The following is a 25918-nucleotide window of genomic DNA, read 5'->3' on the forward strand; positions in this document are numbered from 1 at the left end:
TTACTTGTGATTATGTTTTTTTATAGTGTGGTAGTGCTAGTAAAATGTCTAAATACTTTCTCAATCAGAAGAGGAGATAAGACAGAAAAAGTTAAGGGAAAGAATACAAAGTTTGATTAATTATTTTTTCAAGTGAGATGTAGACGGCTTTAAAACATCAAGGTAACGGTTTCAAATTATTTTTGATATCTTTTCTTTCTGATGGTTGAACAGTCATATCTCCCCATAACATACAGTAACATCCAAAAAACACAGGTAAGCGCCAACAGTGAAAAGTATGATATTCTGTATTGTTTATCATAAGAATTATGTGTAATTGTGTTGTTTTAATTTGCTGATATCTTTGTTTTACCTTCAGCGCGCTCATACATTTACATTTTGTCATTTGTAATTCTTTCCTTTTGATTGTTTAACTTTTGATATCTTTTACCTTCCATCTCTGACCTGCTTCCTCCTCATCTGGTCTTTACTGTAAAAAACAAAACAGCATGTTTGAATATAACCTGGGTGGAATAAATTAATGAATAAAGGAATTGCTTGGACTGTGGAGCTTGGATCGGTTCATCTCTTAATCTGCTCTGACAGAGAGGACAACTGGAGCAATATTCAAGACTCAACCTGCTCTACTTGACATGGAGAATAATCCTATAGAGACAGATAGGGATGCAACGATACTGGATCCGATATCGGGACGAAACTGACCCATATAGCTGGATCGGATATCTGTCACAATGGATCTATTAAATTCACTTCTATGTTTGTACACTATGCACATTATATACTGGAATTTTAATTCCCGTTTATGTTTTGACCAATTTGTTGCTGCATTGAAACGGTTTACACCTGAATTGTAATTCATGTTAATTTTGAAGATTCCTGGAGTACAATTTATTAATTTTATAAGATATAACAATTCAGTAAATTTCTATCTATGTTTTTATTTGTTACATTTTGTTTGACAAAGTTAGGAAGGAAATATTTAAGTCAGGCCTGATGTTGCCTTACACATAAAAAAGAATGATCCCAGTCACTTCCACAAAGTGAAGCATACAGCTTATTCATTGTGAGAATGGTGATTCAGCATTCCCAGCATTGTTCTTTTAAGGTTTATTCAACTTCTTCAATCAACTATTTCTTCCGTACGTTTTTTTGGCCTTTAACTAGTCCCGCATACTTTCAGCTACAGAAACCGTTCAACTATCAAAATATTCAGCTCTTTAAGGACATTACTGCTATATCTTGACTTGTTTCAACTATTTATACTTTTTAAAATATTAAGCTTTTTACAATTTTTTTTCCCAATGTAACTCAATGGAGAAAATCTTCAAATCCTCTTAAACCTACTCCACTTTGAAATGCTACTGCTTCCGCATACTTTCACCTACAGACTTCATTCAAACTTTAAACGGGTTACAAGTCTTTGAACTATTAATCTATGATTCAGCTTTTTGATAACTTTTACAGTTTTTAATTTATCGCAGTTTACGTTTTATGAAATTTGGGTGTGTATTGCGTGGATCGTTAAGGGCTAGAGCACGTGACATCATCGTTAGAGTGGAGCAGAGCTTAAAAATCTTTTGAAAATTATCCGAACAAATTGCTCCCTAGCCCACAACGTCCACTCCTCATACACAATTAATACATCAAAACGTAGGTATTTTTTGTCTTCTTTCAGATGATGTGCCCATTTAAGCAATATGTCTTACAGTGTGGGATTTATCTCCTTCAAAGCATTAAGAGATCCCTTCCTCTCTCTCATCCGCTGCAATGTTAATTCACCTCTAAAAGTCTGGAACAAAAACTCAACTGTGGAGACTTTTTAAACTGTCTTATATCAGTCATTTTTAACTTTATCCACACAAATGACACGTCAACATCTTTATCAAAGTCTTGAGGTGCTCAAACTGAAGAGATTTCAGCTATACAACTGGTAGTTTTTAACTGAGGGAGTCTTTTTCAGGTAGTACCTTCTCTGTGTTTTCACCAGTCATTCCCAACCATGACTCAGCACTTTCAGACACAAACAGGTGTCTATGATTGGCTGATTAGAGCTCCATCAGTCTCTGCCTGTCTCTGATTGGTGCATTGCTCTCAAGCTCTTTTTAACTCTACAAGTTTCATTTCTATTTAAGTCTATACAGTTACTGTCTGTCTGATCAGTCTCTGCCTCTCTGATTTAAAAGTACCTCTGTCTCTCTCTCACACACACACACACACACACGCACGCACGCACGCACGCACGCACGCACGCACGCACACACACAAAAATCTCTATAGAGTAACTCTATCTACTATATTTTGTCTAACGACTTACAGTTTTAAAAGTTCTAGCTGATGCTACTACTACAACTACTACTAATACTACTACTGTTGCTGCTGCTGCTGCTACTAATACTACTACTACTACTACTGCTCCTGCTCTTTCTACTACTACTACTACTACTACTACTACTATTACTACAACTACAACTGCTACTTTCCACCCAAATACCACTTTCTGTGTAACAACTTATAGATTTTAAAGGTTCAATCAGTGAAAATACTATTTCTGTCCAAGCACTTATAGTTTTAAAGGTTTATTTCACCCAAATACTACTCTCTCTCTCTGTGTCTTTGTCTCTGTTTGTGTTTAGCAATGCAGTTCATCTGTCTGATATAAATAAAAAGCATTTCTTCTTTCCGCCTATTCAGGAAAATTCAAATTTACCACTTTTGACATTATTACAGTTTAGCTTCGAGCTTTTCTAGCAATGTATTACAGCTCTTAGCTTCTTTAGCTAATGCAGTTCAGCTTCCAACTCTGCCAGTTGTACATTTCATCTCCTAGGGTTTTCAGCAGTGCAGTGCAATGCATTTGAGCTTTAACATTTTTAGGCAAGTCATTTCACATTTCTGCATTTTCAGCAATGCTTTGCAATCAATTTCAGCTGTCAGCATTCACACGCATTTTCAGCAGGAAATGCTTTTTCTAGTTAAACACTGGTATCGTATCGGTACTCGGTATCGGCTGATACCCAAAGCCTAGGTATCGCTATCGGTATCGGGACGGAAGAAGTCGGATCGGTGATATAACCTGGTTGGAATAAGTTAATGAATAAAGTATTTGCTTGGATTGTGGAGCTTGGATCGGTTCATCTTACATCATATTACAATCTGCTCTGACAGAGAGGACAACTGGAGCAATATTCAAGACTCAACCTGTAACCTGACATGGAAGATAATAATAATAATAATAATAATAATAATAATAATAATAATAATAATAAATAAATAATAATAATAAACACTGCCAAAAGATAAAATTTGTACTGAACTTTACACATTTTATCTAGTGAGTCAACCGCCTAGTATGTCGAAAAACTCATAGTATAGTATGTCGAAAAAAAAGTCATAAAAAATGTCATACTATAATCTGTCATAAAAAATGCCATAAAAATTCAGAGTATAGTATTCCATAAAAATGTCAAAAAGTCATAGTATAGTATGCCATAAAAAAATACATACCTTACTATATCATAAAAAAGTATAGTCATAGTATAGTGTGTAATAAATAAGTTAATGATATAGTAGTCATAAAAAATTTCAAAAAGGTCATCATATATTATGTCATAAAAAAGACAGTATAGTCGGTCATAAAAATGCCATAAAAATTCTTAGTCTAGTATGTCATACAAATGTCATAAAAATGTCATACTATAAAAAAAGTCATAGTATAGTATACCATAAAAATGTCAAAAGGTCATAGTATAGTATACCATGAAAAATATCTTAGTCGTAGTATAGTATGCCATAAAAAAATACATACTATGTCATAAAGTAGTATAGTATGTCATTAAAATTGTCAAAAATCTAATAGCATAACATGTCGTAAAAAAATGCCCGATACCCAAAGCCCATGGGCTTTGGCATCTCTGGACCTGCAGAGAATCATTACTTATTAAAATAGTACTTGAAACACAGTTGCCTGGCTTTAAAAAAAACAAAAAAAAAAAAACCACACACATGCATTAGATTAATTCAGCTCCACCTCCAGAGACGTTTCATGACATAACTGAATAGTAGGAGTTACCACGTTTACACCTTTAAATACCCCCTCCCTTCTCTTCCTACTATCTGCGATTGCGCGTCAGCTCTCATTGGCTGTGGGTGATAATCGGTCAACAAGAGGAGCGGAGGGAGGCAGGAGGTTCAACAGGACAGCATGGTTACAGCTACGTAACACTCACAATTAGTTCCTCTGGACGATTTTACTCGCTTTTATTTGATTGTTTTTTTTGTCTCGGAGGCTTAATAAAGCTGGTTCCGGGGCGGTCGTCGACACCATGTTCCTGTGCCGCTCTGGGAGGCTGTCTGCAGCGGCTCTGGATCAGGCTTTCAGGTCCACCGGCTCGTTTCTGGAGCAGCAGGTCAGAGCAGACAGACTGAGGGACGTCTCCATGACGTTACGCAACAAAGGTTACGCGTTGCTGCGTTACCAGAGTTACCGGCGTTTCTGCGTATCTCTTGTGCACCTGGAGAAACAACAACAACAACAACCGGACCGGCAACCTGTCCACTCAGCGTGTGCTTTCCACCGGGTGTCTACTATAGCGGTGAATCTCTCCAGACGCGTGCAGAGTGAAGGCGGTCATGTAGATGTTATCACGCAGCTTGGCAGCAGAGGAGGACAGAAAGTGGGTTATGGTTTGTTTACAGGTGACTGCTGGGGGGTTTACAGTCCACTCTTCTCTTTCTCCACGGGGACAATGCAGACCAGAGGCTTATCCACGAGGAAGAGCGAGGAGGAGACTGCTAACAACAACAAAGGGGTAATTTAAACTAGTCAGCGTTTGTCTATAACCCCAGTAGCCAAGTTAATAAGAGCGCACATGTTTCCAGTCTGTGTCACACAGAGTTTTCCACTGGTGGTGGAGGGAAAACCCCTTTTGTGTCCCAGTGGTGCCCGGATTGAACTCAAAACCATGAAATATGCATAAAGCTGCCTGCTTGCCTGCTTGCTTGGCTGCCTGCCTGTCTGTCTGCCAGCGTGCCTGCCTGTCTGCCTGGCTGTCTGCCTGTCTGTCTGTCTGCCTGCATGCCTGTCTGTCTGCCTGGCTGTCTGCCTGTCTGTCTGCCTGTCTGTCTGTCTGCCAGCGTGCCTGTCTGTCTGCCTGTCTGTCTGTCTGTCTGTCTGTCTATCTGTCTGCCCTCCTGCCTGCTTGCCTGCCTGCCCGCCTGGCTGCCTGGGCCTCCTCCTCAGTGATCCTGTAAAGCAGGCATGCTTGTTATACAACACCACATGACGTGCTACAGCTGTGTGTGGGCTGTCTACATTTGCAGGAAATTCACAGCACTCCATGCATAATTGATCCGTCTTCACAACGTGGATCTGATAAGTGTTATTTTAGAGTTGAGAGAGAGAGAGCAACATGCTGACTCACTGTTCAACAGGCTCACAGACATAATGATGCACACAGTGCACTTTCATAGACTAAGATACTGGAGTTACCCTGCACTATATTCACTTTTAACAGTCTCTTCTGCACTATATTCACTTTTTTAATAGTCCTGTATCACATCTGTTACCCTGCACTATATTCACTTTTAACAGTTTTCTTCATCTCCTTGTATTTTTATATCTGGTATATTTGTTTGTACTTTACACTACTAACTTTTTTTACTGCCTTTTTACTAACATGTTTTGCACTATGGAACTGTGATGCTGGAAACTTGAATTTCCCTCGGGATCAATAACGTTACTATCTATCTATCTATCTATCTAGACACCTGACTCTGCAAACTAATTCTGGGTCCTTTTACTGTATATAGAGAGTCATGGTAAGAATTAGTCACTTTGTCCAAACCCCATTTAATTTGAATAACACGTCAGAGGACACACAAAAGTCAGCACTTTGGTGTGTCCTCTTTTAGTGGTGAGTCAACACCTTGTGAAACAGCAGTAGATATAAAGATGTCTCTACTGTGCACTCCGTACAGTGTTATGCAGGCTTTGAGTTTGAGGTCATTTGCTCTGAATTATATAATTATTATGTTGGATAATTACACAAGACTAAGAGGCTATACACACCCATGTGAGCAGCTCTGTGAGAGGTTGTCCTTAGGCCCAGTGTTGCTTTGAGCTAAATGCTAACACCAGCATGCTCACAGTGACAATGCTAACAGGCTGATGTTCAGCAGGTCTAATGTTTGCCATGCTCACCATCACCATAAGCATGCCAACATTTGCTAATTAGTAGGGCTGTCAGTAGATTAAAATATTCAATTAATCCCAAATTAATCACATATTTTTGATCTGTTCAAAATGTACCTTAAAGAGAGATTTGTCAAGTATTTAATACACTTATCAACATGGGAGTGGGCATATATATATATATATATATAACTGGAAATCAACTAAACAACACAAAACAATGACAAATATTGTCAGAAACCCTCACAGGTACTGCATTTAGCATAAAACATGTTCAAATCATTAAACAACAGCTGTCAGACTATGACTTACCCAAAATTGCATGTGATTATCATAAAGTGGGCATGTCTGTAAAGGGGAGACTCGTGGCTACCCATAGAACCCATTTACATTCACATATCTTGAGGTCAGAGGTCAAGGGTGGTGCTAGAGGAGGGTGGGTGCTCTTGCTTGCAAATAGTGAACATTTCATTTAGGACAAGACTGATGTATACTGATACTGATATCCGCTTACTGTAGAGACCATATTGACGCTGATGTTGGACAACAATTAACAAGACATTGCAGTACATAAAGGCTGAAGATATGTTTGAGATATAGGGTTTAGCAATGTGGCCAAAGAATTAAAATCTAGATTATTTTTCCAAGCGTGGGGACAATTCATGATATGAATCGATTCTTTTACAGGAAAACCAAAACATAAAGAACCGAAAGGTTTGAAGAGAAGGTCATAAGTCTAACTGTAATCCAAAAATAGTTTTATAGCGAAAATGCATCTTCTTTTCGATATGCACTTCTCATGTAACTATTGATAAAATCCTCACTCTTTGCAAGCAAGCAGCCAAATTACCATACTGCACATTTTATAGAGTGGGCAAACTGGATTCAGGTGGATTCTCTCTCTTGCAAAGAGTCTGGGTCCCTTAAAGAGCACAATTTAGCATTGCACTCTCTGACATTATTGGACTTACAATGGACAGTTTAAAAAAGTGATCAAAATTGATGCACCAGAGATAACGTACATCGATATTTTTTTATTCCACGCACTGTTCTTCCTTGTCAAATCCTGGCGTGTATATTACCCACAATGCATCTCAACCGCTGACAGTTTGGTCGGAGATTCAGGTGTGTTACACTAGTAGCAGCTAATGTAGCCTCGAACCGCTAACCTCAAGCAGAGATGAGGAGCGGGCACACAAGTCTGATAAGCTCACCTCCGATTTTTTTTAATTTTCAAACCTGTAGTCTCCAGACCCAACCGACACCAACTCAAGTGACATCACCTGAGGCAATTCGTGCAGCTCCCTCTGCAGCCACAAAAGGCTTTATACAACTTTTTCACATGTGCAAAACCTGTAAAACAGACTTTGATGTTCCCATTTAATGACACAATAAATTAGACGGTTATGCTGCAGAACACAGCCTGCTGCTTCAGTTTGACTTTATCTTATCAAGAACAAACGCTTAGTCACGTTTTAGCTTCTGCTTGAGCCTCTTAAGAGGAGGGACTCACCACTTTACCATTTCCCTCCGGCTCTGTCTGTGTATGCATGTGAGTGTGTCTTGGTCTGTGTTTGCATGCCACTGTGACTTTGTATGTGTTTTCATGTCCCTGAAAAGCTGTTATCAGACACAGCAGTACCACTGTTCCCCTCCCATACACCCTCCCTGGCACAACTCCCTTTGGCCGCTCGCTCACATGACCCTCCCACACTGCTGCCTGCCTTTACTTTTAGCTCGGCCCGAGAGGCAAAAGGCCTGCTCCCTCGCCCACTCTGGTCTCTCTATTGTCCATTGTTGGCAGGACAGTGTTTACGTCACCAAGACCATGGCTTCATCCAGGGGGCTTGGGACAAAATTTAGAAAGACAAATTGCAGTGAAGAGAAAAGATCCTGTTCCCTTATCCTTTCTTCATTGTTTTTGTCCTCTTGATTAATTGTCTGAGTCAGGCCTACAAAGGAAGACTGTCTGAAGCAAGCACAATGTCAGCGCAGCAACAAAAAAAAGGCGTAGAAGGATATAAATGAAAGTTACTGTACGTTAGGCCAAATATCGCACAGGGCAGTGAATGTACGCAGCACTTTTTGTTGAACACGTAGAAGTTGCAAATCAATTTACCAAACTTCAAATCAATGGACGAGTTCTGTGCAATAAATATGCCGTTATACATATTTGAAACTTAGCACATTTCAGTGCAGTCCTTCAACCCTTTAGCCCCTTTAGAGAGTATTACATGTACAGAAGTCCTATTTGTTTTATATTTGAGCTGCATGCTTGAACTGTATCCAGCTGATTATTTTTCATAAAGACATAAAGTTACTCTTTTAATGCATATTATCGTCATTTCTGTATTCTATAGGGGTGGGGGAAAGAAAAAATCGATACAGTATAGTATCACGGTATTTGGGGTGGCAATATTGTATCGATACGCGGACCTCAAGTATCGATCTTTTATTATATAAATTATTAAAGTCTTAACAATCCGACGACGGGCCTGGCCATTATTCGGTCTTTCAGAGGTCGTAGCGATCTCAGCCTTAAAGCTAGAGTGAAGATACTGGTATCATAAGAAGCTAGAAAACCTAAGGAATTGATTGGCACCATGTCGTGGTAGCTTGTCGGGAAGAATGCTAAATAATGCTCCAAAGTTACACCAAATTATGGCGAGGAAAAACTGGCTCAGCCATTTTCAAAGGGGTCCCTTGACCTCTGACCTCAAGTATGTGAGTGAAAACTAACTGTAAAAGCAATAAATCGCAATATACCTTAATGCAATACTCAGCATATCGCAAAATGTTTAAAATCTCAATAAGATCATATCGTGACTTAATTATCGTGATAATATCGTACCGCGGGGCCTCTGGTGAGTCCCACCTCTAGTATTCTTTCATCTGCACATTTCTGCCTGATGAATTATCAAGAAAAGTATGTTCATAATCACATCTTCCATCAGCCTACGTTTTGTCCTCATCACTACTCAAGTTGACCTTGACTTGATAGTCTATTATAATAACAAACTGCCTGTTAAAGAGGTCGCTGTGGTATTCGTTGTATTTTCTATCTTGGCTCAGCTTTGTAGGCCAAGTGTCAATATTTTGTCTAATAATAGATCCATTAACATGCCCGAGCTACTTCCTGTTTTCTCAGGGAGGGATTGTTTCCTCTCGGCAGAAAAAATATTAGAATAACTTTGCTTCCGATGGAACCACTGGACACAATGTCCTCCTGTCAGCTGTCCTTTTTACTGTTTCAATTTCAGTTTAACAGCCCTCATCATCAAATAAAAAGTAAATTGTAGACAATTAAGCTGAAATTATTTCCCCCCGATGTCCATAGCACTGCGTACAAACTGTATTAAATTTAACTCTGAATGCAGACTCTTGGTCTTCTTGTATACTTTGGTCAAATATTTCCTGACTGAAGTCATACTTTTATTTAAACACAGGGCTACCGCTGGATTGCTCTCTCTGGGCTGAAATAGTCAAGAATGCTGCATCTCTATGTGATTCACTTTTGTTTTTTCTTCTAACTCCCACTGTATTGTGCTTTCATGATCTGTAATTCTGGATTATCTTCATTATGACCCAATTTACACTAATGTCAATTAGTTCTGTTGGGTCCCTTTTAATACCTAAATTCGTAAAAGAACATTCAAGTAACACATTTTTAAAGTTGAACTTGTCTTTGGTTTATGGTGCAGCACTGACGAAATGAGTACCTGAGAAACCAGTATTAAACTAGGGCTTTCACAATAACCGCAATATTGCAATACTGCACTGTTGACAAGCCAACCACACGGGATGGCAAGAAACAGCCACAACCACTATGTTCACGTTTTTTTCTTTTGAATTCTTTGCCAGCCGTCCAATCACAATGGAGGAGGGGCGGGACAAATACCACAAAGAGCAATCGTCATACTCTACATGTAGGCTACCACAACAACACCAACAATGGAGGAGAAATTAATACACAGACTGGCGGGTCTGTCCTCTCTCTCCCTACTTGGTTCGGCCTTCCCTTCATTCAGAGCAAGCACTCTGCCTTGTGCCAACATTTTAACTTCTGCGGTTATTTTGTACCTTAGCAACCAGATGCAACCAAAGCTTCTCAGCTGAAAAAACTCTGCGCTTCATTGCCCTTCTGTGTTCTGCATTTAACAATAAACAAGTATTTAATTAGTATTAAAACTGTCATTTAAAAAGCAACAATATATGGAATAATCACATATCAAAAAGCTTATTAATGTTGCACTAAAATCAGGATCAATGAAGTAATTTGCATTAAAAAAAGGCAATAATTCCTTCACCACGACAGCCCTATATTAAACCAAATCAAAATGATAATTAGGTTTTGAGGGGGGGATATGATGAAAGGTTTTCACATATGACAACAATTTTAAGCCAAATGACCACAACGCTTTTAAATCCATTTCTTTCAAATTATAAAAAGTCTTTCATTTCTGTGTAAGAGCTACAGGTTCTGCTGCATTAAGCCTGACAGCCGTAGTAAAATGCAGCCCTTGAGGCTTTAGTTAGTGGGAGGATTATGTTTATTTAACATGCTGTACTGTCAACATACTGCAGGCTCCTCTCTCTCTTTTTAAACTCCTGCTTCCCTAGCTGCTCTGTGAGTCACGTCTCCACCACCAGTGCTCCGCTGCAGTCTGTTGTCTTATTGTTGTTGAGTGTGTTGTAGTTCACTAATCGGTTTTCCTGCCAGCACACTCCGGAGTGACCTGCCTGCTCTCTGCTACATGTCAGACGACGGCTGGGTTGTGTCTGGGGCTTGTTCATCTTGGAGAGTGGTGTGTCTGGAGGTCACAAACGGAGTAATGTGTGTGTTTGTGCACGTATGAGAGGCCCTTTGTGCGTGTGTTTGTAAAGAGAGAATGTGACTGACTTGGTACGCGTGACTGTGTGAAAGGGTAAGTAATAATGTGAATTACTAAAGCACACAGTAGCAGCACCAGCCTGTGTTTAATCAGATGACTCAGCTTGTAAAAGTTCAGGCTTTGTTAGACCTACTTGTATGACCTCAACTTTGAACTAGATGACGCGCACTTGCAGCACACAGTTTGTCTTCTATATTTTGATGATGCATATATTTCTCTATCTTACCTAAAACAAACATTTTTGTTTTAGGTCAGTTTGAACAAAATGTCTCCATAACACACATCTTTGTTTGGTGATTCTGTAGAACATCAGGAAAAGGAAATTCTGGACTTGATTTAAAGAAAAAAACATTGCTGCAATTTTGGTATTTGTTTTTTAAAAAATTGTGTAATGGGATATTGTAGTGTCAATTACTTTTAAGGTCAAAGGTCATTGAAATTTCTACATATTGCACATGTAAAGCTATTAATTAGGGCTGTCAAAGTTAACGCCACTAATTTCTTGTATTTGCGTTTTTTATGTTGTAGCAGGCTCAGTTTTAAAGCTAGAGAGAAGATACTCGCATCATATGAAACTACAAAAAAAACCTCAGGAATCCATTGGTACCAACCATGTCTAGCTCATCACAAAGGAGGCTAAGTAACGCTCCAAACTTAGGCTACTTACACCTTAACTTGTGCCTACCACCTCATGATATGTGAATGAAAATGGGTTCTATGGGTACCCATGAGTCTCCCTTTTACAGACATGCACACTGTATGATACCAACATGCAGTTTGAGGCAAGTCATAGTCAAGTCAACACACTGACAGCTGTTGTTGCCTGTTGGGCTTGACTTTGATGCATATTTTTTATGCTAAATGCAACCTGTGAGGGTTTCTGGACAATATTTCATTGTTTTGTGTTGTTAATTGATTTTCAATAATAAATACATATACACATTTGCATAAAGCAAGCATATTTTCCCACTCCCATGTTGATAAGAGTATTAAATACTTGACAAATCTCCTGCGATTAATCACGATTAACTATTTTAATCGATTGACAGCCCTACTATTAATTAAGTCTTGTCAATAAGAGTAACCAAATTGATGTCAGGCTTCTGTGTCAACACTCATACCAACACCTAACAAACACTGTCAACTCATGTCAAGTGGATATTAAAGGAAATAATTGGTTGGTTGTTTGAACTTCTCTGCCTTGCGTGTTTAAATCCAAAAAAATCCATCTCGGAGCTTGTCAGTTTTGTAGTTTGAGGGAGCTTTTGGAATACTAACATGAAAAGTTTCACCACTTTGTATGCCAAGTGGAAACCATCCCCACAATTTTAATCCACTTCCTGTTTGTCATTCTTATCTCCTCTGTTTTTGTCTAGACGTACATTCTGTCTTCTCACAGACACGTTCTGTTCCCCGGCTTCCTGTAGCACCAGGGATTGATTCTCACTTCATTCTCCTGTTTCATTTTGTCCTGATCACTCCCTCCAATTCTGCTCTCTTCTTTTTTGTCCAGGGTGAGCAGAATTTAAAGGAGGCGTCTACGATCTCCTCGTCTACAGCTAAGGCCCCGGGGGAGCCGGAGCCAGAGGGAGGAAAACCAAACAAGACGCAGCAGCTAAAGCAAGTCTTCAAGGAGTATGGAGCGGTGGGAGTTTCCTTTCACATCGCTATCTCCCTCATGTCCCTGGGAATGTTCTACCTCCTCATATCCAGGTGACTAAACATCAGATTATTGCTTTTTCTACAGGTGGGAGACCAGTGGCTACATAGTAGGTCCTGTTAGCAGCTGGATTGAGTATTTTATTTAGTCTTTATTCCCATTTTTTTAATACGAAGATGAGGAATAAAGTGCTCCAGGGATGACTTTTCTTTGTAGGCCAACCAGGAAGTTGGCATCGCCCTGGTTCCCTTGGCAAAAAGCCAATGGGATTTTTCCATTGGGTTTTGGATTACTGCAGAAGATAAGCTCTGTGGCAAACACACAATTATGATACTTACACGTTTAGTTCAGCAAGATAATCTCCACAAATGAACACCACTTTTATGATTTTTGAGGCATAAATGCAATTGACAGAAGTAAAAAGGCTAAAAACAAACTGCACCACGGTCACATGAGCGTGAGTACACACAACGAGGCTGTAATGGCGGACGAGTCGGCGTGATTCACGTCAAAATTCACAAGTGGGGAATTTCTTGATGTATTTTATATCGTAGAACAAAACGTTAAAATCTCTCAAGCTTGTGTGAACCACAGATCTTATTTCAGACATCTAACTAAAAACCCATTCAAAAAAAAAACATTGACTTGGGAACCAGAAGTGCAAAAGTAATAACTCCTGTAGCACTCTATTGAAGTGCAAAATCAACCAACTCCACCCTAAAACACCTAAACACTGTTATAAAAAAAACATGTTGGGTATACCTTGACCTTATCTGGTCCCATGTTCTTGTTTTGTAACATAACAAATATTTTCTTGCTCTCTTTGATTGCCTAAATATAAATATTTTTGCTAAAGTCACAATATGTCAAGTGTGACTACAATTTGACAGAAAGGCAAAACAACACATTTTGAGTTATTCCCTCAAGTATCCAAGACTAAGAGCATATTTCTAGATATACTGATTCTCAGCAGGAGAAAGATAGATTCCTCTATTGAAGACAAAATCATAATAGTCCACATTGATCGTATACAGCCTACAGCTGAAGGCATCCTATTCTGAAACTTTCACAAGTATTTTGGGAAATGTAACTGACTGAAGTAAAAGCAGATGAAGCAGATGAAGCAGGCTGAAGGGAAAGAGCACTACAAAAAAGTAAAATGCAAGACTACAACAGACAGCATATAAAATAACTCTGGAATGCATCAAACATCACTTATACTTATACATCACTTATCATTACACATTATCTAGCAGGGTGAGAGCATCCGAGTGCAACATTTCCTATAAAGGATGTGCACAGGAAATGACTGACCCGTGGGCAGCTTCTACATCGAGGAATGCAAAATGTCTGCTGCAAATTGGCAGAAAATGGGATCCGTTATGTGAGAGAGAAAGCAAAGTACGGGCTCTTGAGAATGTCCACTCAGTCAGCCACATTACACCGGCCCTGGCTACTAGCCACAATCTACTACTGGCTGAGTCAGACACAGACACAGACACTAACATCATGCTGAATAAAACATAAGTCCATCTTCTCATCATAGCGTTTCTTTTAGACTTGTAACTTTACAACAACACATGCAGAATTTATAAATTAAACTATCTTATGCACTGTGTGTAATCTCCTGTTGATGGTGACACAGACAGTGGCAGACATGGCAGAGGTTGTCTGACAGCGTGGACATTTTCTCATACACCGTAGCCGATAATGACCCCTGAACTGAAAACTGACTCCGTGTGTAACAACCGTTGAGCATTATCACGGTGAGGCCACAGAGCCCAGGCATGCGGCCTGCTAATGCAGCGCTGTGTGCCTGGTAAATAGTTGTCAGGGTGCAGATGGACCCTTATATTTAGCTGACTACAGTGTAAGCTGATGGCAACAAAGCTGTTAATGTGTGAGAGAGGGAGAGAGATGCTGTATTGATTGAAGCAGCTCTAAGCCACATTCTTTACATATTTCCCTCCCAGAATAGCTCAGATGAAAATGCCACGACTCAACTCAACACAAAACGGTCTCACAAAGGCAGTGATACATGCAGCCTGTTAAGCCCTCTGTGATTTGTGTGATTTCACTTCAGATTGCAGTGCTTCTTATGCTAATGTCAAAGGGTTCAAAAGGCAGCAAAATAAACTGTGATACAACATGTTTTATTGAACGCAGCTCCCTCTGGTGGAGATAAAGGTGACTTGCACTTCTAACCGCTTCAGCAGAATCACAAGGGAGGAAGGAACCCTGCTTTATATTTAATCCTTGAGAATGCAACCAGCCAGGACTTTTAGGATTTTTTGGGCTCCAAAGCACCTGCAAGTTTAAATGTTGATTTTTCTTTGAGTTGCTGAATGTCCAAAAGTTGTCTTTAAATTATTATTTTTATTATTATGGCTGCACAATTAATTGAAATTGTATCTTAATCACAGTATGATCTACCACAATTTTCAAATCGCAGGAGACGCAATATTTGTCAAAGGCGAAATGTGTGACAAAATATTATTTTAAATTAAATATTGTGGTGCTGCAGAGATGTCTTGGCCTACACATCATATTCTACAGACTAAAGAAAACATGGTTAAGATCCCCGCAAAATTAACACCATAATAATTTAAATGTTTTTCAATGAAAATGAGAATAATGATGTAAAAATGATCATTCCCTCTAATGTTTGAAATCATATCACAATTGCAATATCAGTCAAAATAATTGCAAGTATATATTTTTTTTTTAAATCATACAGCCCTAATTATTATTATTGTGCTTATATTTCTCAAAATGTTGGATGTATATTTTATTTTATTGTTTGTTTAAATTAATTTTATGTCTTTTGTTTATTATTAACTTTATTTTTCTTATTGATTTCTATTGATTTATTTTACATTTATTTTGTTTCATTTGAAATTATTCAATTTTTCATGTTGTGTTTTTTTGTTTTGTTTTTCCCTTCTTCCTCATGTTGAAAGTCATAATTATTTTGAAAAATGTGTTGAAGAATTGCGATAATTAAGGGGTGGAGTTGAGGTAAAAATAATCATGGATATACCTGGTTAACACACACACGCAGACGCTGAGGAGGCTATAGCCTGAAACATCTGTGTGTGTGTGTGTGTAATGGTCTGTTGCCAATCATTTATACAAGAAAATGAAAGAAGAAAGTGTGTGAGTGATCGCCTAACATGTGAATTCTATGTACTTCTAACCAGTTTTCTGTGTCATCCGTCTCCCCAGCGGGATCGATATGGCGGCCGTGCTGTGCAAAGTGGGCTTCAGCGAGGCGGTCGTTCGGTCTAAAATGGCAGCAGGGACGAGCACGTTCGTCTTGGCCTACGCCATCCACAAGCTCTTCGCTCCGGTTCGCATCAGCATCACTCTGGTGTCCGTGCCTCTCATCGTGCGCTACTTCAGAAAGACTGGTCAATTTAAGCCACCCACACCTGCACCCTGATGACCCTCCTCTACTCCTCTGCTGCCTCATCAAGCAACAAAACATGCTGACTGTTAATAGCCATAATTAAAACGCCTGCATATATCCTTACTCATTTGCATTCACATAGAAATGCCTCATCTTTTCTCAGTTGCCATTGTGAATTCAGGTGAAACATTTGCAGTTCCAGTTGCAGTAGAATCAATGTGTTCAATTGTGTTATTGTAGGATTAAAAAGTCTGAAGTGTGACGGCTCTCTGAAAAAACAATTGTATTTGGAGTCATGTTTCAATGTGTGCATTCCAAAAAACAGAAACAAAGGCTGAAAAAGCTAATTTACTTATTTACAATCAGAGGTATGATCAGGGATTTTAAGCTCTTTGAGTGGGTGGGTTTGTCTCTTAATACTGTGAAGGTTTCCCGTGGGGACAAGTGGAAAAAAGCTGATCTCTCCTCCACTGTTCCCTGTTAGCTGACTAGGCCATGTTCTGGTGTTGTGTGAATCAGCAGAATAATTCAGGTTCTCTCTGTCTCCTACCTCGCTCCTCTCTCTATCCTCACTTAGCTCACACTCTCCTACGCTCTGTTTGTATTTTCTGCTGTTGTTTTGCTTCCCTGCTATTTTTCTCCTCAACACCTCTCCTGGCATCCATTTTCCACTCTGTATATCCCTGTGCCTGCCTCTCGATCTTCTCTCCCTCTCATTCTTTAATCTAGCAAATGCCACTGCCCAAGCAGTAATGCCGAGTACATTAATCTCTGAGTGAAGCTGATTGTAGTTCATATGAAGAATGTTGGTTTGTCAGGTTTTTTTTTTTCTGATTGTATGGACTCTATTTAACTATTAAAAGGGACGCTCTCTTTTATATTTGGTGTGGTTTTGTTATGAAATACCACCATCAGCCAATTAGGTTATATTTGACCACTTTATTTTACCCTTTTTTAGTTTAAAGCTGCTATAATCAATATTTTTGTATTAATGGATCAAATGACTATGTGTAACGTAAGTAGGGTCGCTTGCAGTGACAAACCCACAGAGAATTATCACCTGACTCTGCAGTACACTTTCAGCTCATTCAACCTCACCCTTCAAACTACAGATTAGGGCTGTGTATTTGCAAGAAGTATGATGATACAGGGGTTATGTTTTAACCTATCTAAATGTATTAAGATAATGTAAACACATTTTTTAAAATCTAATTTTAAGGAAACTGTTGTAGTGTAAAGAACACACCACCATATGCATAAAATCTGAGTAACAATGTTTACTTTTTCTGCAATCGCATTTATCACAGTCCCTGCAACATCAACACACAACACAAAATTAACCACTGTCTGCCACCAATCTTTGCACGTCAACTATGAATTACAAATCGTTAGTGTTTTTGAGAATCGATACAGTATCACAAAACATATCGTGATCTTCAAGTGTATCAATATTTTCTTACACCCCTACTGCAGATAGGTACAATTACAGACTAGCTGATGAACACTGTGGATCATTTAGTAGTTTAAGAGCCAGATATTTCCGTCGGGAGTTGGTGGAGACCAAAAATGGAGCTAAAAGAGAGTGAATATTGGCCAGAAACGACTCTAACTTAATAGGAAGGGAAATGAAAACCTGTCTGCCAACGCGTCAGCCATATCAAAAGTTTAAATGGAAGCAAACTGGTTTGTGTTAGACGTTTATTATTAATGCAGAGGACGTTTTTACACAACCAGTCTTATTTGGACATTTTCTTTTAGGTTTAACCCATTTTGATCTGTGAGGAAACACATTTTGAATATCAAAGCAGCTTTGCACTTTTTCCAATTTTGTGCAGGAAGTTCCAGCAGATATAGAAAAAAAGTTAAGAATTATTAAATTATTACTTTTTTTTCAGATTTTCAGGGTTTTTAACTGTTATAATTATTATGACATTTATGGGGCAAGTATTGTAGCAAAAACTATTTGCAAAGAGTGGAGAGATGTGTAACTGTATCTCAATCCGTGTGTTCGTTATTAGATTTGTAAATGTCTCAAATGATCTCTACATGCGTATTGAGATTTGTGAATGTGTACAGGAACCTGCAAATGTGTATTCAGAATCTGTGTGTGCGTAATCAGATTTGTAAATGTGTGGACAAATCTGTAGATGCGTTCATACATCTGCGTCTACACATTTACAAATCCCAACACACTTGCCAATCTGAATACCATTTGGAGATTTGATTACGCACCCTGAATACACATTTACAGTCTCCTGTACACATTCACAAATCTCAGTATGCATTTAAGAGATTCTTTTACACATTTACAAATCCAACACAAGGATTGAGATACACATCTCTCCACAGACATTTGCAAATCGTTTTGCTAAAATAATGGCCCCCAAAGGCATTGCATTACTTTTCAACCTAATATATGCAGAGGTGCCACCTTTTGGTTGCACTTCTCCTTTTCTACCACACTGGGGAGCTCCTGAACTACAAACAGTGCTGCTCTTCCTCCATTACTCTGATAAAACCGCATCACACAGTTCTCATCTCTCATAAGATTGAATGTCTTTGTACTTGTAATGTCTTCAAGATGGATATCAACACTATATCACACGAAGGAGCATCACTCCTCGTGCATCCCGCAGAAATGATGTAGTAAAAATGCTTCCCAAACTTCTTCAGTGTTGTTCAATGTGACAGATCGGTGTCTACAACGCAACGATAAAGTCAAGAGTACAAATAATGGGAGATTACTCAAAACATGAAAACATTTTTACAGATTCTTGTGTCACAGACAACTGGATGATACTTCAACTTGAAAAACCAGTCTGGAAAAAAAAACTACATCATTAAAGGTTTAAATAAAGCACCGCCGTGATGGTGCACCATATGTTTCCTAAGGGGTTGTGTCACTGACCAATTTTAGTCCTCATAAGAATTCATTATTCCTGGCTGTATTTGATCACAGCAGGCATGATGCAATTTCTCTCCTCTCTCTCTCTCTACCTTCCTGTCCTCCCTTTTCTCTTTACTTATTTGAAGGGTCAGCCAGCACAGCAAGCAAACCTCAGCTGGTGTGTTGTCCCTGAAGATGTGCACTGTATTGAATGGTAGCTGCCGTGAACAAGACCTGATCTCCTCTCCTCTCTTTCTCTCTTTCTCTCTGTGTGTGTGTATGTTTCTTGGCCCAGTAAATAATTCAGCAAGGAGAGAGTTGTATAAGAGAGTGCATGGTGGTCTGTGCCAGATATCAACCCAGGGTTTTTCAGGAATAGGAGCTTTGGCATTACTGTGACACGAAGTGATACAAACCGATCTTACACACACACACACACACAGATCCACACACAGGAAGAAGGAGAAGCCTGGGCCTCATTAGCCATGATGAGGACAGGGAGCTGCCATCGCCTCTCCATCCCCTGCATGTCCCCCATGGCTAGGAACAAATTGGTGACAGCGCTCCCAGCCACTCTGTCGGGGCTACCTGCAATGCACTGGGCTCTGTCAGGCTCTTCTCCTTCCACACTGCTGTGCATTTGCGTATTCGAGTGTGTGTGTGTGTGTGTATGTATGTAGAGAAAGCAAGACACACACACAAGAAAAAGAAGGAAGAGAGGGGGAGATCAACTCCTCGGTTACACTCCCCCGTCACCTTTTGCTCGGCCCCAGAACTGAGTCGTGATACGAGTGAACACTTCATCTGGTTGGCCTCAAGTTTTATGAAGGGCCCCTCCTCCTCCACCACCAGCATGAGGAGTTGGGGGGGGGGGATTCAAGGGGGTTCAAATCCCTGCCTCAGCTCCCAGACTTGTGCCCGCTGCACCTTTTATTAAAGTCAGATACACCGTCAGCGTCACCACTGTCAGAGCAGCACACGGAGTGAATCCATTATGGCTGTATATTCAGACCCAGGCTGAGTTGGAAGTGTGCATATAGTAGTTGCAAAGTGCTGATGCATGCAGTGATATATAAACATATGGCAACAACACATACCCTCTTTCTCACACACACACATACTGCACATACACACACACTCGCTCCCTGACAAGATGCCTTTTTTATCCCCCCCTTGCACCTTCTTTTATTTAATTTCTTCATTCTTATTATTTCTCACTATTTCCTCTCCATCATTTTTTTCTGCACATGCTCATTATCTCCCCTTATTACCTCCCCCCCTCATCTCCTGACCCGCTCAGTAAACTTGTTAGTCCTCCAGAGTGTCAGCGTCTAGACGGAGAGACACCTATTCCGTCAACCCTCGCAGGTTCAAAGACATCCTGTGAATTTCTTTACAGGTTAGGGCTGGCATAAAGTTTCAAGGTGCGCGCAATCTAACACAAACACACACTTATTCCCCCGCTCTCGTGCATGCTCTCTATACTCTGTCTTCCTCTCTTTTTTTTCTCCTTTAACCCTCTTTTCCTCGTATTTTTTTTGGCCACTCCTCTACCTTCTCCCCCCTCCACCCCCACTCGAGCATCTTTTTCTTTCGCTCTCTCTTCCTATCTCTCCTCTCCCTGTCTCCGAGTTAAGTTTAGCAGATGCACCTGATGGCAGCATCATCCTGGAGCACCTGTCAGCTGTCTGCCTTCATCACGGCTCCTCTGCTGCCACAGGGGCCACGGGGAAGTAAACCTGGAGACAGTCGCTACTATCAACAGCTGCATCTTATTATTTTAAACACCGGTGCCAGTCAATTTCTACCAGAGATGCGTGCATTTATTTTATTTTTTTGCGTGTGTGTGTGTGTGTGTGTGTGTGTGTGTGTGCGTCGGTCCTCCTCAGTCTCATTGCTCCTCGGGATTCAGAAGCTCAGCTGTTAAATGCGAGCAATTATATTCGAGCAGAGAGGGAGGCGAGGTTGGGAGAGTTTATCCAGCCTGTGACAGAGAAGAGGAGGGGAGAGGAAGCAGAAGGCATAAATTGTCAGAAATGTTTCTGGCAGTTGTGGATTATGATTTTGACTGTCTGTTACTGTAACTTAGCTGAACGCCTGTCACACGTCTAACAGGCAGCCGGGTCATTCAGTCTTGCGCTTTTTGTAAATGCAATACTTCAGCAGTGTACTGCAACACCTCTGTCCTCTCTCAGTCCAATTAACACTCCCCCCTTCTTAGTCAAGCTGAGGCCTCCATTTTGTGTCTTCAGTGGATTCACAGTAACACAGTTTAAAGTACACAGACGTACTGGGCATGAAAATATTGATTTGGCTGAAGGGATAGTGGGATTTGTTTCCTCAAAAGATTTGCTCACAATTAACATAAAACATATTCAGCATTAGGTGCCAGACTGAATGTTAATTGAAATACAACCAGCTTTTTTACATTTGGTCTTTTCATATTCTGTTTCCATCCAGAATTGGTAGATCGCAATTGTGTTGTCACACACAATTGGTACTTTAGGTGGTCGTTATCATATATTTGATTTGTTTTATTCTCATCCAGGTAGAATGGCTTTAATAGATGTTCTGCAGTGTGTTGCCTTCTGGCTGATCTTATCTCCTGCCTACATGTGCTGTACATAGTGCATGACATTGACATTTAGCAATGGGGATGATGAGCCAGGAAATAATTTTCTCCCAACCGTTCCACTGAAATCTCTTCATTAACAATGAGGATGCTTTTAATAAGCACGAATTGTGTTGGTGGAAGGTGTCAGGCTTTACCATCCCCCTCATTTCCTCTTAAAAATCCCCTAGAGAGTATGAATGCAAAAACACACTTAAAAACAGTGTTTCTTATTCGATATTAGGATTAGTTTACAGTAGAGCTGCTTGTCAACTATTAAATAAATCAGCAAATGTTATGATAATCGATTAATTGGTTTGAGTAATTAAAAAAAAAATAGTTTAAATTCTCTGATTTCAGCTTCTTAAAATGTGAATATTTTCTGAGTTTTGGACAAAACAAGACATTTCAGTCATCTTGGGCTTTGGGAAACACTGATCAACATTTTTAACCATTTTCTGACATTTTATAGACCAAACTACTAATCAATTAATCGAGAAAACAATCAATACATTAATCGACAATGAAAATAATCGTTAATTACAACCCTAGTTTATAGTATGTTGTTTTGGGGATGTGCTGAGTTGCCATACATACTTCTATATTTTTCACAACCTGGTACGCCTTTACAGTTCCAAAACGGCAAACATCATGAGACTGGTTTTAAACAAATTAAACATTTTTATTTAATTTTAAATTAAACTTATTATCTAATCCACTTATTTGGATGTCAAAACATAATTGTCCATTTTTGTTTTGCTTATACATGTGCGCTGAAATATAAAACTGTGTCTGCACACAACTACGGCAAGTATGTTAGGTCAAAATTTTAATTAGAAAGTAGGTCTGCAAGATCTAATGGAGGTGCATCCAAAAGCAATACTGCATCACTTCGTCTGAAGATCTCAGCAATGAAGTTGGTGAATTTTTTTTTATTATAACAGACAGAAACGATGGACAAAATATGAAAATATTAACACCCAAGTTGTTGAAATATGTGATTATCTTCTGCATATGTTCCATCTTCAATTATATTGTCCTATTATCTTCCTAGTTGACAGAGGGACAATAGATGTCGGCTCATACTGATAGAGATGAGGGCAAAGGTCATTTGAACTGGCTGCTGCATCTGGTAGGTTTATAATGACTTGCTCAATGACTCTTTGACAAAGATGGACGTTTGACCTTCAGATTTCCAGACAAAAAAGTTCACAACTGCTAAGGCCCACTGTAACAATGACGAGCAATACACCGCTAACCTAATGACCTGCAGTAAAAACCAGCTATAATCCCAAATCAACATTTATCGAAGTTCCTCGTGTGGCATCTCAAACAATATTTCAAAATCACAGGGCCCGGATGATCACTCATAATCAGTATGTTTGCGCTCTGGGAGAGAGGAGTGAACCAAAACTACAGCAAGTGCAGAAACGGCACCGTAAACCACAAACGAGCTGCCATTACCGATCGAAGCCCGTTTGCCTGTACACACTTCATAATGAATGCATCTCATAAATCCTCCTTAAACGATTCCTCCTTAAATGATTCCCACAGCTCAGACTGTCTGCTCAGTGGAGGGCGCTCATGGATCAAACCATTAACAGGGAACCAGGCCGCGGTGTTGAGCGAAGGGCAACAGGCTCAGGCCCCAGATCATCACCCCGCCCCGACCCACCACCCTCTACAGACCTAATGGAAAGCAAACAGACAGACAATTTCTTTCAATTAGCCCCAACTGGCCGGCCCAATAAATTTTAGTTTGTTCCTCAAGACGTAAGGGCCCTGTTGCATGTCCTGCTGAAAATGAAGACTAATGGGGTATTGTGGAGCTGCTGAGTGCTTGATTTTGTGCCACTATACCACTCGCCCGCTCTTCTTTTCTTTTTCTTTTTTTCCCTCCTCGCCTTCCCTCCTTCCTTCCTTGAGCTAACTGGAATCAGTGCTGACCAGGCACAACACAAATGTTTAATACATTTATTCACGACTTGGATTCATTTTCTGTTTTAAGCATTATTCCTGAGTAGTTAGGCGGAGCTATTCATCACAGCTTGACAACAGCTGTGAACGTAACCATCGGTCGCCCTCGGTGTCAGCTGAAGTGAGTAAGACTCCGCCACTCAGCTGCCTGCTGAATAACTTCAAGTTTTTAAACAGCATGTTTTATGAGTATTTAGAGCTATAATTAAAACTGATTTCTTTTTTTGTTGGGGCTGTTTAACATGGGCCGGTGAGTGCTGATATCTAATATCTAATATATTTCTGTTTTTCTGTATCAGGGCTGGTGACTTCACTAGTGGTGGAAGAAGTATTCAGATCCTTTTCTTTAGTAAAAGTATACCACACTGTAAAACAATACAAGTACAAGTTAAAGTCCTGCCTGCATTAGTATTATTACTTAAATAAACTACTAAACTAAAATATTAGGATAAAAATATTAGGGTTGCACAATTAATCAATTTTATCGAAATCGCAATATGGCCTACTGTAATTTTGAAATTTCAGGGAATTTGAATTTGTGAAAAGCGAAATGTGTGTCATTTGAAATTAAATACCGTCATGCTGCACGATGTCCTAACCTACACATCATATTCTACAGACTAAAGAAAACATATTTGTTTGACATTGATTCCTGCAAAATATTATGTTATAATATGTTTTTCAATGAAAATGAGAATAATTAGTAATTAGAATAATTAAAAATATCCCTCTAATATCGCAATTGCAATTTCAGTCACAATAATTGCAATTATCCATTTTTTTCAAAATCATGCAGCTCTAAAAAATATAGAAAAAAAGCATTTAGAATCAGAAGACAAACATCTAACAATTGATTTATAACACTATAATATAGTTGTATGCAGCTATGTCATTTTATGTGTTGTTATTAATGTAAAGTATTTGTCAGCAATAGACATATTATTACAACTGTATTTTACTATATTTGTCATTCACTATCTTTTTATACATCAGCTGAGCTGCCACGTACTGTATGGGTATCCACAGGAGGAGTTATAGTTGACAAATACATTAACATTTATATCTGCTTACAACTAGTGAAATGTTGTTTATATACTGCTTATAAATGCTAAATATGGTGATTTATGTTGGCACCTTATGTTATGTGACATATATTTTTACTGATGCTTTCGTGTGTTCAAGTTGTAGGTGGTGCTAATTTCAAGGTCTATTATGTCGTTTACAACAAATATTTTTCAAAATGATCAAGATGATAAATGTGTTCAGAGTTTGTCACACCACAGCCAGACACATTTGAATGATGAATATCACCAAGTATATAAAATTAGGTTTCAAAATTGTGGGAAAAAAGCAGTATTTTCTGCTCTGAAAAGCGGATATTCATTAGAGATATCTGCAATGTCATTTCGCCTAGTCAGAACTCTAATTCAAGATATCCCTGATTCTATTTTGACTGGGCAAAACTCTAATTTTAGATATCCATAATTACATTTTGACTAGTACGATTCAAACTACTTCTGCCATTCATGTGTACGGGGTTTCTCATTATGTTATTCCAGTTTCAGACATCTACAATGTGACTAGTCATAATTCCAGTTCAAGATATCTTTAATTCCCCCTCAATTGTAGATATCTACATTGTCCTTTTTTACATATCTAAAATAAATTTTGACTAGTCAGAATGACGTTGTAGATATCTCTAACTGAAGTTACAGATAGTCAAAATGTAATTACAGATATCTTGAATTAGAGTTTTGACTAGGCAAAATTACATTGCAGGAATCTGTAATTACGTCAGCCGCTACGGCAAGGGGGAGGCGGAAGCTATTCAAACATACTGTGGCGCTGCACTGCAGCCGTATGGGTTTATAACACGTGTCTGGAGACAATAAATCTACAAAAAGCTGTAAATTTCTACCACAACTCTCTAGCAAACAAAGCTCTCGTTGGCCACAAATTCCTTGATGTTGAGCTCTTTCTCTTTCATGGCATTTTCTAACTATCTTAGCCACAACGGTCCCGGACCACTCGTCTCACAGCCAACTGCACATAGAGACCAATGTTATGTGTCCAGCTCGGAGGACGGCTGGTTTTGATTGAAATGAGGTTGTAGCTTGTTGTCGTCCTTACTATAGTTAGAAAGAGCCGTCGTTTGTGTTTTAACAATGTTAAAAAAGATTATTGATCCGGGAAGTGTGAATCTGTGAATATCTTTCCATCTTTACCAAACTATCCAAGTTTACAAAAGCTTCTGCTAACACTGTTCAGATGCTTTGTTGAGCTAATATCCAA

At 39.2% G+C, this 25918-nt stretch overlaps 1 protein-coding gene across 1 annotated transcript; it reads left to right on the top strand.

Moving 5' to 3' along the window:
• Positions 1-4151: 4151 nt before the first annotated feature.
• On the top strand, positions 4152-17029 carry fam210b (family with sequence similarity 210 member B). Its single transcript, XM_074642404.1, has 3 exons — positions 4152-4808; positions 12596-12795; positions 15968-17029. The coding sequence occupies exons 1-3, from the start codon at positions 4323-4325 to the stop codon at positions 16182-16184; spliced, it is 903 nt and encodes a 300-aa protein (XP_074498505.1). The 5' UTR covers positions 4152-4322; the 3' UTR covers positions 16185-17029.
• The last annotated feature ends 8889 nt before the right edge of the window (positions 17030-25918 follow it).

The sequence above is a fragment of the Sebastes fasciatus genome, chromosome 1 (assembly GCF_043250625.1).
Source record: "Sebastes fasciatus isolate fSebFas1 chromosome 1, fSebFas1.pri, whole genome shotgun sequence".
Taxonomy (NCBI): Eukaryota; Metazoa; Chordata; class Actinopteri; order Perciformes; family Sebastidae; genus Sebastes; species Sebastes fasciatus.